General features: G+C 41.6%; 1 protein-coding gene across 1 annotated transcript in view; it reads left to right on the top strand.

Annotated features, from left to right (window-relative positions):
- Positions 1 to 14,934, top strand: part of RHBDD1 (rhomboid domain containing 1) — a 174,341-nt gene that overhangs the window by 79,819 nt on the left and 79,588 nt on the right. The window contains exons 4-5 of the mRNA XM_036756349.1: positions 7,268 to 7,356; positions 12,097 to 12,153. Coding sequence (XP_036612244.1) covers positions 7,268 to 7,356; positions 12,097 to 12,153 — 146 coding nt within the window. The remainder of the gene's footprint in view (positions 1 to 7,267; positions 7,357 to 12,096; positions 12,154 to 14,934) is intronic.

The raw sequence follows: 14,934 nt of genomic DNA, 5'->3' as shown, positions 1-14,934 counted from the left end.
GAGAAAGGGAGAGGGGGGGAGAGAGAGAGGGAGAGGGGGGGAGAGAGAAAGAGAGAGAGAGAGAGAGAGAGAGAGGAGAGAGAGAGAGAGAGAGAGCAAGCAGGCTCCTCATTACTCCAAAGATGCTGTGACACTGGATTTATTTGAGTCTCCTGCCCATGAGTTTCTACTTACTGAGTTTCTAATTATACCTATGGTTGCAGAAACACAACCAACTCAAGCAGCGCATAAGAATAGCTCTGATAGGGATGTTCTGAAATGTGTCTTCCCCCCCACCCCCTGCCGCCCAAATTGCTATTGGTACCCTGTAGCCCCACAACATGGCCTCTTCTTGATCAAGAATGAGTACCCTTATTTGGGAACAACCCAATATCTGATCAACCAGCCAAGCACTGGTCTACCAACTTTTTTTTTTTTAAACCCAGTAGTGCTTAAATTTAGTGGGTAAGTTCTTATGCCTGCACTGATGATGCAGTGTCCAGATATTGACCTGATTTTTCGAGGAAAGAAGAAATAATTTTCTTACCCTTTGGAAGTACGTTACCTCTCACAGGACATTAGGTACCTTTCTGTGAACTAAAGGAATTAATTTGCTAAATTGACTATTGGCGGTGTGAAAAAAAAGGTGATGTCTCTGTGCAGGTGAGTGTTACTTCCTTCTCACTGCTAGTATCAGTCGATCTACTTTCCTCCTCCCTCTGACCCTGCCTCCCCCAGATATTCAATTCTGATGGCTCCCATATTCCTCAGTCTTCTTTTGTATTTTTGTTTGCAGCCCTTTTAAGCCGATGGTTCAGACAGTAAGACTTTTTTAAATCATTGAAATTAAACACTTTTGCATAAAGTCATTATGTTTGAAGATGACCCAAGACTTTCTTTTGTTGGCTTGACTTCTCTGCCATAGATAGCTCCCTCCATTCTATTAGCACTTCAGCTTCTAAAAAGTTATTTAGAGAGTTAAGAAATTAATTTTGTTAAATTGTTTTGAACTTGGATTTCTAAATGAGGTTTAAGATGAAGCACTTGGTTTGCTTATAAAATGGGAGATATTTCTTTTACATTGATATGATGTTAATAATTTTCTATGAAGGGTGGTTACACGGTACATCAGATATGCATGTGTTTTTTTACTCTATTATTGAATTCAAGTTCAGTGCTTTACACTATAAAAATAAACACCAATCCTGGTTGATTCTCCACATCCACCAATTCATAACAATTCCTCCCTCTCTCTTTCTTTTTCTTCTCTGAAAATAGTATTGGGGTTTCATCCAGCTTTAAACAAACAATTTATTAAATTCCTCTGGAAAAGCTGAGGGCCAAAGAATACAGGTTTCATGCTGTTCCCCTTAGGAAGTGATGTGCTAAGTGTGTGATCCCATAGCTCTTTCACTAAGTGGTTTATGCCATTCAACGTGTTTAAGAAAAGGAACAAGTCTCTAACCTGAACCATTAGGTATGCTGTGGGAGGTGTGTAGTAAGCACTTAACAAATTTTTTTGTAATTTAGTCACATATTTGAAGAACTGATTGTCCTCTTAACTGTCTTATTTATGTGTCTGGGAGTTTATTTTTTTCAGCTGTGAAGACTTGACTGGATAATGGGAACAAATATTGATTTACCAAGCTTCTAGATTCTCTACCCTCCTTTTCCCCACTTCAGAAGACTTGGGATTGTCCCATTTCTCTCCAAATTAAGCTCCTTCCCCGTTGACCAAATCGTTCCTTACAGGGTATCATTCCTATCGTCACATTCAACGTCTGGTGAAAATAACTTCAATGATCCTTCAGATGCTGTTTCAGATACTAAGGAAAAGCCTGTGGGTGGGAGCTTACTCCTTTTCACATTTCAGAGGGCTGCAGAATTTAGCACTAGGATAGTTTTTAAAGATCAGCCAGCGTAACCCCTTCATTTTAGAGGCGCAGAGAAATGAAGTAATGTTATGGTTGTACAGGTTCTGGAGCAAAATGAGGCTTCCAGCCTAGGTCCTGTGACCCCACATCTACTCTTTCTACTCCACCACACATTTGTTGACTTTGTGTATTCTGGAATCCAGTCAAATCAATAAACATTTATTAAGAGCCAGGTGTATATAAGGTGTTGGGGAGGGTGGGGAGGCGCGGGGCTAGTGTCTCTGGTGTGAGGGCTTGCCGAACCCTTCTCAGGGCTGCTCATCCCCCTTTGGTGTCCACCTTCACCCACCTCACCTCTAGCTCCAAGAAACCATAGCATGTACAGCAACCACACCTCAATAAAACTCTCTCTGCAGGCAGGCTAAACCAGGTTGAAGGGAACTGATAGGCCTCAAACCCCTCGGCGAGTTAGAGGAATGTCTGCCCGAAGCATGTGAAGGCTTCCCCTGGCCCAATGGGTGGATGAGAACTATTTGTTCCAATGGCCTTGAGATTGGCTCAGGCAGGCGCTGTGGAGCGCTTAGGTCTTGGTCAGACAGCAAAGACACTAAAGTCATCATCTCAGGACATCATCAGTTGTCCTGACTTTTGTCCTGTCACTGGACTTTAGTCACCCTGGAGGAGTGAGCGAGACTGATGACTTCGTGCAACTTTGCCTCTCTTAAATCTGATTCTCAAATGAGACGACATCACCCTGTGATGTCATTGGTCCTTTTCAAAAATGGACAAACAACATGAAGAGCCTACTATGTGCCAGGCACTATGCTAAGCATTGGGGATACAAAAAGAGGCAAAAGACAGTCCTTGCCCTCTAAGAGATCACAGTCTACTGGAAAATATCTCTTATTTGTTTTTATTATAAATTGATTGGTGAGGATTGTAGTATGGTTCGGTAGAAAGCTCTGTGTTTGGAGTAAGAGAAAAAAATGAATAAAAAATAAAACTTATTCAAACAAGTCAAAGAGAGAATCTGGGTTTGAATCCTTGGATGAGTCCCTTGACCTCTTGGGGCTTCACTTTTCTCATCTGTAAAATGAAGAGCCCATACCAGATGACTCCTAAGGACCCTTCCCACTCTGAATTGTAACCCAGGTTGTTTCTGCCTAGCACCAACCTTCAGAAAACCCTCAAAGTGCTAAGATATTGCTGAGCCCTATTATCTACCACGAATGTCTTTGCAATCAAAATGGGCCTTTGAGGAGTCCCAAATACAAGCCTTCCGCCATCAAAGGTTTCCTCTCCAACTGGGGCCACCCAAATTCAGCTATGATATTCCCTGTGGTCATTCTCCCCCTTGAGCAGTTTTTCTTCCATCATGCAAATTCAGTGAGCTGAATAGGGTGTCCAAACTGTCTTTTTTTGCTGTGCAGAAACTTTGGGTTTTAAGGTTATAGGATCCTAGATTAAGAGCTTCAAAGGAATTCATAGGCCCAATAGCCCAACCCTCCTTATTTCAAAGATAAGGAAACTGTGAGGCTTCCTATGATTAAGTGACTTGCCCAAGGTCACACAGAAAATAACTGACAAGGCCAGAATTCTTAGCCCCATCTTCAACCTGCAAACCATTACTCTTTATTCTCCCGGACTGAACATGACAATGTAATTTCTTTAACCTCCACGTGCTTTTACTCTCAGTCTAAACTCACGAGCCAGCTCCCTCAGTCTTCAAAGCATGCCCCACTTCCTTGACTTTCTCCTTCCCTCCTTCTTTCCGTATCTCTTTGCTCCTGTGATTACCAACAAAACAAGGTCCTCTCTAGTTTGCTTCACAAGTATAAACTGTCTACTCTGGCTCTAGATCTGACCTGTGATTCTTGATTTACCCTGAATTAGTGTTATTCTCCCTCCTTTGGTATTTCACCCAGTCAGCATCCTTGAATTATCCTGCCCTTTTGGGTACGGAGCCTACGAAATTAAGGCTTCTGTACTCTGACCCCATTTTCCTCATCTCCTCCCTCTGCCTAGTAATGTGATAACAGGTTTGCGAGCTATTTCCAGGTGAATTGTCTTTGACCAAATGATGTGTAATGTTTTCTTTGCATTAAATCATTCTGATATCTGATGTAGTTTCTCCAAATATTTCTATTTTGTTTTTCCCTCTTTTTATCACTCCTCCCTCCCTCCATCCCTAGTTCCTACTAATCAGTCAACTAGTATTTATTAAGTGGCAATACAAAAAACAGTTCTTGTACTCTAGGATCTTTCGTTGTGTTTAGAGAAACATCTAGGTAAATACAACATACACACACAGTCAATACAAGGTAATGGGGGGTGGGGTGGCACACTGCAGCTTTGGGGTACAGTCCTGTGGAATTCTGGTAGCACTTGAGCTGTACTTTGAAGGGAATCTGGGATTCCAGCAGGCAGAGAGGAGGAGAAAGCATAAGAGTATATAAGTATTTAAGAAGTAAAAGGAGACAGCCTGTGCACATAGGTGGAGTGTTGTGTTTGAGCAACAACAAGTTGGCCAATTTGGCTGGAATAAGGGGTGGATAACAGGGAGTTACATGTCCTAAGCCTGGAGATGTAAGCTGAAGCCAGATTGTGAAGTGTTTTGAGCATCCCCCTTTCATCTTAAAGGCAGTATGGAGCCACTGGAGTTTTCTTTGAGCGGGCAAGAGACAGAGCCGGGCTTTGATTTAGGAATATCCCTCTGACAGCTGTTTCGAGGCTGGATTAAAGAGAGGGGAGGCTTGGGGCAGGGGGACTAATCATCACTGAGAGGTACCTTGACAAAGGTAGAAACAATGAGATTTAGCAGCTGATTGGATACATGCAATGAGGAAGAGTGAAGAGCTGAGGGTAGCTTTGAGGTTGCGAACATGAGTGATGAGAAGAGTGGTGATGTCCTTAACAGATAGTGACATTTGAAAGAGGAGTGTATTTGGGGGAAGAGATAAGAGTTCTTTTGTGGATACGTTGGGAATTGATGTCCTGGGGATATCTCATCTGAAATGTACAGTTGACAATTAATGATAGTGGACTGGAGTTCGGGAGAGTTCCCATATAATTTTAGGTCTAGATATATGGATCTGAGGAATATCGGCGTAAAGATGATCAGTCAGTCCCTGAGAACCGATGAGATGACAGAGAGAATGTTGAGAGAAAAGAAGAGGGCCCAGGAAGAAGCATTGGGGTATGCCCGCTGGGAGAGGGAGGGACGTGTGTGATGAAAGGAATCTGAGAAGCAGCGTTACTGGATTTGGTGATTGAGAGACATCGGAAGCTCCTGCCTCTCCATTGCCCTCTTACCTACCTGTGGATTCTGACAACATTCCTATATGCCCCTCTTTCATGTTTGATAGGTTCATGTACTGCAAAACAGGTATAGTATACACCTTCAGCAGCTTGGGAGGTAAGGGACTTGGGAACTTCCCAAAATTTTTCAACATTTCCTTTTCTGCTTTGTACACATAATTGGGCCTTATGCTAAGTTTGATCATAAATGTCACTGGTGTGCAGTTTATAGCAGTGGGTCAGAAAAGTTGTTTGGTTTTTTTTTTCCTATTCTTCCATCTTTTCTTGGCTTTTGGTGAATGCCCTAAATGCAGGTAGCGATTTTATGTTTGTTTTGTTTTTTTATTCAACAAGTATTTATTAAGCTCTGGACATGCTCTACCATAGAGAATAACTGCTCAATTAAGACATGTCAGGAAGAGATAGGATGTCTGTAATAATCATAACAATGATATTTTATTGATTTTGTCCTTATGAAAATTCTGTGGAATAGCAGACAGTTGCATTTTGCAGATATGCTCATGAAATAAGCAGAGAACGGCACAGGACACTTACAGTCGATGCTGTGAGAACTCAGAGATACTTGTTCTTTTCTCACTCTTCTTGCCTATCACATTTATGGTCCCTTTCCTTCCCCAAACATATTTGAAGCATGGGGAAAATCATGGATGGGATATTGTGGTTGGGTGGTTGGACTGAAGACTTAAAAAACTATCAGAGGCTTGGGAGATGGAGGAAATGGGCTTCTGTGAAGAACTGGCCAAATGCTGCCATGGTGGCTACCACCAGTCAAACTGTGAAATTATTCCATTCTCCCCAAAGCTACTGTTTGGATATTTTTGAGATTAGAGAAGGTTGGGGAACCTTTGAGAGGAGCTTATTTGAAAGCAAATTTATCTGAAAATCAATTCAAATCTCTTGAGTTCTGGAACCCCAAGCTACAGTGGGTTATACTGATCAGGCATCTACACTGTTTGACATTAATATGGTAAATATCTGGGAGTGGAGGACCACCAGGATGCATAAGAGGGTGAATCTGTTTATACTTCTGTCCTGGAGAAGGGAGGAAGGAAGGACAGAAGGAAGATTTTGAAAAATTATTGTGAAGTAACGGCTTATTTGATAGATGTTACAAATAGGAAATTGATAGGACTTGGCATCAGATTGGGAGATGGGGTATGGAGTGTGTGTGTGTTGGGGGGAGGGCGGCTGTCTGAGATGACACTTAAGTTGTAAGTGTAAGACGATGGTACCATTGGGAAGTTAGGAAGAGGGGAGAGTTTAGTGGAAAGATAATGAGTTCACTTTTGGATGTGTCAAGTTTAAAATCTCTACAACACGGTCTTCGAGAGGTACCTACAGTACTGAGAGACTGTGACTTACCTAGGGTCCCACAGCTAGCATGTGTTAGAAGAAGGGCTTGGCTTCTAGGAACACAGGAGGAAATTTAAGTGCGTTATCAAACCACCCAAGTTTCAGTATGATTTTCAGCTTTAAATTGTAGAGAAGGCCCAGCAGACGCAGACCCAGACCCAGACCCAGGCTGGTTTTGGTTTGGGAACGGGGGAGGGAATCACAGTCTTTTTTTACTCTCCATGCGCTGCTTTCAGAACTCCCCAATGTGCACACATGTAGCAGTCATCAGTGCTTTGAAAACAAATAGATAACCCATCCCTCCCATTGGCGGACTGATGCAGCATTCAGCCCTGAGCAAAGCAAACCGACTTCGTGTGACTATGGGGAGAAGGCATCCTGGATCAGGATGAAAGCCCAGTGATTGACTGGAGTAGACTTCTCCCGTTTCATCTCTGCCGAAGGATCCACATCAATCCTTGTCACCCTGCCAGCTCCTCTGTCCTCCCCGCTCCTGCCTTCCTCGCCCCCCACCCCGGCTTGGTCTGGGTGTTTCCCTTTCAGCATGTTGTGATTCATCTAGCATTAAAAGAAAAACAGAAAGGTGGGAAATGTTGTTCTTTGGACCGCCCGGCACAAAAGGCGTCCTAGGGAACAAAGGCTGCCAGCTGAGAATAATTGACGTGCCTCAGAATAATGAGAGGACAGAATGTGTCTAATCAGCAGCAGCGCAAACACTCACAAAGGGTTTCCTTTCCTCCTAGTGCTTCCTTTGCCGGGCATCTGGCTGGTATTATCGTTGGACTCATGTACACTCTGGGGCCTCTGAAGAGGATCATGGAAGCCTGTGCAGGTACTGAGCAAACATCTTTTACAGGACAGGAAGCTGGAAGCCCATCTTCATTTTAAAGGGGGCGAGGGCAGACCCATATTTCTCATTGTGCAGGGTTTTCCCTACCTGCCCATTTGTTTTACAGCTAAAAATAATCCACCCCAGCCCATGCCCTGTTAGCACAAAAATAAACATAGCTGTTGTCTGATATTTCTTAAGCAGCGTGGAAGATGCAGAGCTGCAAATTTGAGTTTCAAGTCTCACGTTCTCCAGGTAGAGGGATGAAAATGTAAATTCTCAGTCGTAGATCTACCCTAGGAAGCTCTGAGATGTTCTGGAAAATGCCAGGTGCTGAGGGTCTTTAAAACGTGCCATTTTATGGGCTTCTCTAAGGATGGGGACTGGACTTGGGATTTCATTGGTGTAAGACACTCCTGGGGGAGGAAATTCCTCCGCCTGTCAGTTCAGGTCAGCACCTTTGCTCCAGCTCAGTTGTCTTAAAGAATTACATATGAATGAAAGGAAAACTCAGCATTTATTAAGTGCCTACTATATGCCAAGTACTCTGCTATGCAGAAAACACAGAATTTATTAAGGACCTACTATATGCCAAGCACTCTGCTACCAAAAATCCCAGAATTTATTAAAGACCTACCATGTGCCAAGCTCTCTATGCACTTTATAAATACTGTCTTATTCAATCCTCATGGTAACCCTGGGAGATAGGTGCTATAATTATCTCCATTGTATAACTGAGGAAACTGTGGCAAACAGAGGTTAGATGACTTGCCCAGGGTCACCCAGCTAGAAAGTACCTAAGGTCAGGTTTAAACTTAGGTCTTCCTGACCCCAACACCAGTGCTCTATAGCAGCTAGTATGGTTCAAAGACAGAATTCAAATCCAGGTCTTCCAACTGGAAGGCCAAAAGTCTAGCCCCTAGACCACACTGCTTCTCATTAATGTTATACAAATTGCCCATGTGCAAGCCTGTCCCAAAATGGGATGGAAAGCCAGCTACCTGGTATTTAGGATTCCTGTGTGATAGAGATTTGCTCAGGCTAAGAAAAAATAAACAACCCTGGAAGTTATTTTTGCCTACAATTATCATTATTATTTTCATTTTCAATGAATCCCCCTCCCATTTTGGAAAATAGGAAATTTTCTTCTCCGCTTTCCATCTAGAACATATATTAGTTGCATTTACAACATTTAGAGAAACTATTACATTAAAAAGTTGACTTAGAGGAAATATGAAAGGTGTTACATTTCATCTTTTTGAGAGTATTTTACCTTTTCTTGATTGATAAATAAGTAGCTTTCACCAGTTTTGTTTATGATCATTTACAAAAAGTATTCATAATATCAGAAAGTTTGCAGACCATCCATCGTTTCTTTTTTAATGTTGGGTTGGTTTCCCTTTGCTCAGAGGCCTTGTAGCCAGCCCACCGTGATACATTCAGGGGTCTGATATTTGCTTGTTGCAATATTGAAACAGGCATATTTGGGGAAGGTCAAGTTGTTTGATGAAAGGGCTGTCCATCTTTATTTTCTTTGAGAGGACATGTGGTTATGGAAACCTCTTAACAAGTTTTATTTTCTGAAAGCTCAGTATTTGGACTGCAAAAGTGATCTAGTTCCCAATAGCATATGCTTTGTTTTAGTGTGGGTTTTTGTAGCTAAGGGATTTATTTACAGGGGTGATAAATCTAGGTAAGTTTTTTTTTTCAGATACTCAAAACTTTTAAAAGATTTTTAAGGTTTTGATTTTTTTCTTAGAAGTTTTAAAATTTTCTCTGAAGTCCAATTTATGTATTCATCCTGGGATCCTAAGTTTAAAAGATAAAAGGAATCATGGAAACGGTCTTATCCAACTCCATTTTACGCATTAAGAAGCTGAGGCATAGAAGGGTCACACAGTAGCAAAGTGGCAAAGCTGGGACCCAGAAATTACCAAAAAAAAAATATTAGGTGTTAGTGGTAGAATCAAAAATTAATTTCTCTTCAGGTGATGGGTCTGTAAACACTTTGGACCACCTGTCTGAAGATCTGCACTTGAATCACAGCTCTGCTATCTAATATGTCCATGAGCATGGATAATCACATATCTAGGCCTCACTTTTCCTGGTCTGGCCCTTTCATCTTATAGATAAGGAAACCTGAGATCTGGAAAGATTAAGTGACTTCTCCAGTCACCCAATACTGTCACAGGTAGAATCTAAACTCACCTCTTTTGCCAAAGCCAGTGCACTTTCTCATTCATTCTTTGTAGAATGAGGGGATTGGAATAGATCAGGGGTGGGGAACCTGCGGCCTCGAGGCCACATGTGGCCCTCTAGGTCCTCAAGTGTGGTCCCTTGACTGAATTCAAACTTAATTTGTTCTGTGAAGTTTGGATTCACGTAAAGGGTAGCACTTGAAGACCTAGAGGACCACATGTGGCCTTGAGGCCTCAGGTTCCCCACCCCTGCGATACATGATCTCCAAGGTTATTTCTAGCCCTAAGACAGAGGCACTTACTATGTGCTGGGGCCCTGTGCACAACTGGGAAAAGCTGAAATAAAGACAATCCTTATGCTCAAGGAATTTACATTCTAATTGGGGAAGATAACCCATAAAAGGGAGCTGAAAAGTGTTGGGAAAGGTACCCATTCGGGGGCAAGGTGGAGAAGTAGTCCAAAGGAGTAAAGCACTTTTTGTGGTTGTTGAGTCATTTTTCAGGAGTTTTCTTGGCAAAGATACTTAAATGGTTTTGCCATTGTCTTCTCCAGTTCATTTGACAGATGAGGAAACTGAGGCAAAGAGGGTTAAGTGACTTGCCTGGGGTCACAAAGCTATTAAGTGTCAGAGGCCAGATTTGAGCTCAGTAAGATGAGTTTTCCTGACTCCAGGCCCTGCAGTGTATTCACTGTATCCCCTAGCTGCCCAGCGCCACCTAGCTAGTAAAGCACAGAGGCACTTAATAAATGTTTTTAATTTGCACTATGCTAGGTGCTTAATCAATAAAAAATAAAGCACTTTGCAAACCTTAAAATGCTATAGGAATGCTCGCTGTTGTGGTTATTAGTCCAGGCATGGGTTGAAATAAGCATGGTGGCCTGGGTGCTTCCTCAAATGGAGGGTCAGGGAGAAACTGGCCAGTTGGAGGAAGAGGCTATACTGTGAGAAGAGGCTGTTGGGGAAGAACCTATAGTCCTGAGAGAGGGCACCGCACAGGGTCTTTATCAGAAATGTCCAGTATTTCTAAGAGGTCCATTGCAGTCACCATCTCTTCCTCTTGAAGACCATCATTGCACCTGCTGAGGATGACCTCATACCACTCTGCTCGGTCCTACCTTGCCTTTCACTGGGGGCAGGGATGTGGGACTCGGGATGTGTGGAGAGGAAGTTCAGATAGCACTTTTTGGTGACAGGTTCTATCTGCAGTGGGCTCATCTCCACTATTACAATTCTAGTTAAACATGTCCAGCTTGCTCCAGGAAGTCCACCCAGAGGTCAGCTTCGTCAGCAGGAATGAGCAGGGCAAGATCAGAGTCCTTGTTTTTCCCACATCGTCTATTTCTTTTGCAGCAGATGGCAAATTAGCATGTCAGCAGCCATAATCATTTTAAAATTTCTCCATGTGTCCCCCCCACCAAAAAAAATTGCCAGCTCGTTGAAGGATGAATAGTGGGCACCTAGGTTATGCAGTGGGTGAAACAGTGAGCATAGAGTCAGGAAGTCCTGAGTTCAAATCTGGCCTCAGACGCTTAGTAGCTGAGTGACTGGGTGAGTCACCTAACTCCTGTTTGCCTCAGTTTTTTCATAAGTAAGAGCATCTACTTCCCAGGGTTGTTGTGAGGCTCCAAAGAGATAATAATTATGAATTATTTAGGCACAGTGCCTACGTGGCACATAGTATGTGCTTTATGGATGTTAGCAATGCTGTTGAGAATGAGAACTCGAATTTTTACCAGTGAGTATTCTGGCTTCTGTCAATCTTTCTCTTTTTGTGGATATTATAAATAGAGTTAGATATTCTTTTAAAAAATACATTTATTCCATCTTCAGAAACACAGTGAATTTGTACTCAGAGTATTTTCAAATAATGCAGTCATGGATCATAGGATAATGTCTGGAGATTGGAGGCACCTAAGAGACCATTGAGCACAACCCTTTTGTTTTTGAGTCAGGGAAACTGAACCCCAGCGGGTTGAGTCAAATGACTTGACCAAGGTCGCTTAGTGAATGTTAGAGGTCAGAGATGAACCCAGGTTTTCTGACTACACAGCCAGCGAGCTTTGCACCATTCTTTGCTGCTGCCTAGACATTCTGGATGAGGACTTATTCATTTAACCTGTTATCACCTACAGACAATGTAGCAACACCAATTCTACAAGGAATGAATTGTATAAGGGAGAAAATAAACCTTTCCTTTTTCCTGGAAAAGTTGAAGACATTAAAAATTTTTTGCAGTTCACCCCAAGTATCAGCAAAATGATTATAATTTTGAATTATGCTTTTTTTATTATGAACTTAGCCATCATTACCAAACACAAATATTTCAATATTCGAGGAAGAACAAAGTAGGCCCATGTATATGAAACCAGGAATTTCTGTCACCGACTGTGGTTTTTAAAATTGAACAAGGTAGTAACAAAATGGCCCTGATACGTGTGTATCCCTTTTTGAATTTTTTTGTTTTCTTCTCTATATTTTAAATGTGAGTATGATTTATAAAGTATAAAAATACCTCATGCCCCTTTTTATTTTTCTTGATTTAGGTATATTTTCCTTCAACACCCATTACCCAGGACAGCAATATTACTTCAGTAATACAGGTAAGTACCTTATGAAAATGGCTTCAACAATAGTTTTTTTAAATTTTTTTTACATGATTTCATCTGTACGGGAACCTTCTCCACCCAAGATTAGTCAGGGTTAAATGACTTGCCCTCGGTCCCTTAGCTGGTAAGTGTCAGAAGTGAGACTTGAACCGAGGTCTTCTGGACTCCAAGTCCAAGGGGTCTATTCACTATAACACAAAACCTATTGTTGCTTATTCCATTTATTAAATGAATCAATTTACTGTTTTATTGATAATTCTCAGGGTCCTGATTGATTGCTGTATTATTACTATAACTGGTTATTCCATTTATTATAATTTATTGAGAAACAGAATAAAGCTTCCTGCTTTACAATAGTACCACTAAGATATCTCGTTGTGGCATAGAGGTGACCCTGGTTTCTAAAAGGCTCTTCCAGGGAAGCTCAAGTTCTGCCTGATCCTAGTAAGCTGGGGAGGCTGTGACTACCGTCTCATTGATGGACTGTGTACCTGTGGACTGAGGGTCCCCCTGCCTACATACAGAGGTGCTTATCACCGGCTTGGCCGTAGGGTATGGCTTTTTTCGGCCCTAACCACCCTTGAGGATGTCTAGCAGTTGTAACGTTTTAGAGCAGTTCTAGCATTCTTGAGGACTTCCCATTGTTCTAGAGAAGTTCCCATTGATATTGGAGAAGTGAATGCTCACACCAGTAAAATCAGATCTTTGAAGGGTTGACACAAAGAATGGCTACTCCAGTCTGCTATATTTCATATAATAATGGTGATGATGATAAGAATAATACTCTATTCTAATGTGGGACTCCAAGCTCCTTCAGACACATGATAAGAGTATTTCATTTGTCCCTGAAAGGAAGCTAAAAATAAAGTTATTAAAGTGGGGGGGGGGGCAGTGGACTAGGAAGACGAGTTGGTAATAGGAATGGTGAATAGGAGTCTTAGGCATGAAAAAATGTGTAACAGAAAGCCACAGACGTGGTGAAGTCCAAGCTAGAACATGGGATATCTCATTCCTAGCCCAGAGGCCTTTCCATTTAGCTCATACTGCTGAGTGTTAGGGACTGTCTTCAATGAAACAAGACTCCTCTAGCACATTTTCTAAATATCATTACCAAACTGAGAGAGTGCCTCTGAAATTAAGTGACGTTAGATGGGTGAACAGAATGCATTGCTTCTTCTCCCTACTTTCCAGTAGGTAGGTGGGGCAGAATGCCTGGTTCAAATGCATAGGTCAAGGGCTGCATGTACCACATTCCAGCTACCCCAGAGAGCACTAGGGTAACTGGAGCATTGCCAGATGACGTGCTAGGGAAGCAGCAGGCTCGGGAAGTACTCTATGTACTTTGCATGCATGCCAATTTAGAATAGCTATACAGTTCAAAATAGATGGTTGTGGATTTATTTTCAAGAGTGTGTCCAAAGGACATGCTCTTTAAAATGAGCCTATATTTTGATCTGCTGATCCAGATCTGCTGCCTTTTCTTTATTTGATCATAAAGTATTAAAGATTTTTTTTTATCCATCAGTCAATTACACTTATCAAGTGAGCCCTGCAGAAAGAGACAAAAGTAGAAAGATAACCCATATCCTCAAGAAATTTATAATCTAATTGGTGACACAGGACCAACACATAACGGAGAAACACAGTCCTGGACAAATAACATATTTTGCCTAATGGACTGTAGAATAATGAAAATTGATTTATTCCAGGTATAGTTAATGAGGACTAGGTGAGAGAGAGCAGTGTGGGTGGGATGCAGATAGCATGTGCGGAAGGAAGCATGGTTTTCCATGTTTTGAAAATTGAGGATATTTAGCTTGAAGAAGAGGGGACATTATAGCTGTCTTCAAGTATTTTTGAAAGGCAGCCACTTAAAAAAAAAAGGTGAAATAGAATGTGTTCTGCTTGGCCCCAGGTGGCAGAATGAGAAGCAATGGTTAGAAATCACAAAGATTTTTTTTTTCCTTTTCAATTAATAAGCATTTATTTTCCTTTCCTCTCCATCCAGGTTTTCCCCCTCCCTCAGGGTGATAGGTTGCTTCTCTGGTAACTGGCAGAACTGAGAAAATAGTAATATTCTTTAAATAGTCAAGTTCTAAACTATCCCTCACAAATAAAAAAAAATCCATAGTCGAGAAAAACAAAATTCTGCACTGGCCGTATCTAAAAATATATGTCTCATTCTGCATCTTGAATCTATCACCTTTCCGTCAGGATATATGGTATGACTTATCATTAGTCCTCTGGAATTAAGTTCTTAAGTCTTTCAAATTTGTTTATCTTTACAATTAGTATAAATTTCACTTCACTCTGCTTCAGTTTATATAGTACATCTTCCCAGATTTCTCTGAAGCTGCCTCTTATGTCATTTCCAGTGGCACAGTGGTATTCTATTCCATTCATAGAACATAATTTCTTTAGTCATTCTCCAACCCATGGCATGATGCAGAGAATAATTGTAATTTTCAATTGTTCTTTTGTATGCTTAGCTTGGTCATCATAACCAAATCAAAATATTTCAGCTTATCAGGAAGAACAAAGTAGAGGAGTATATGAAAGCATGAACGATGCTAGCACTGTCCCAAGTGGAAGAAGCATTTTCCCTTCCTGGAGCTCTAAAAGCAATGAGCAGACAACCACTCACTGGGTATGTGGTAGAGGGGGTCTCCAGGTCAAATGGCGTAGAATAGATTACCATCAAGCCTCCTTCCAGTTCTGGTAACCCGTGAACCGTGGTAATTGTCTAGTTTGCCTGTTGAATTTTTTATCGATTTT

This window comes from Trichosurus vulpecula, chromosome 4, assembly GCF_011100635.1.
Source record: "Trichosurus vulpecula isolate mTriVul1 chromosome 4, mTriVul1.pri, whole genome shotgun sequence".
NCBI lineage: Eukaryota > Metazoa > Chordata > Mammalia > Diprotodontia > Phalangeridae > Trichosurus > Trichosurus vulpecula.
This window is presented reverse-complemented; position numbering and strand designations above follow the sequence as displayed.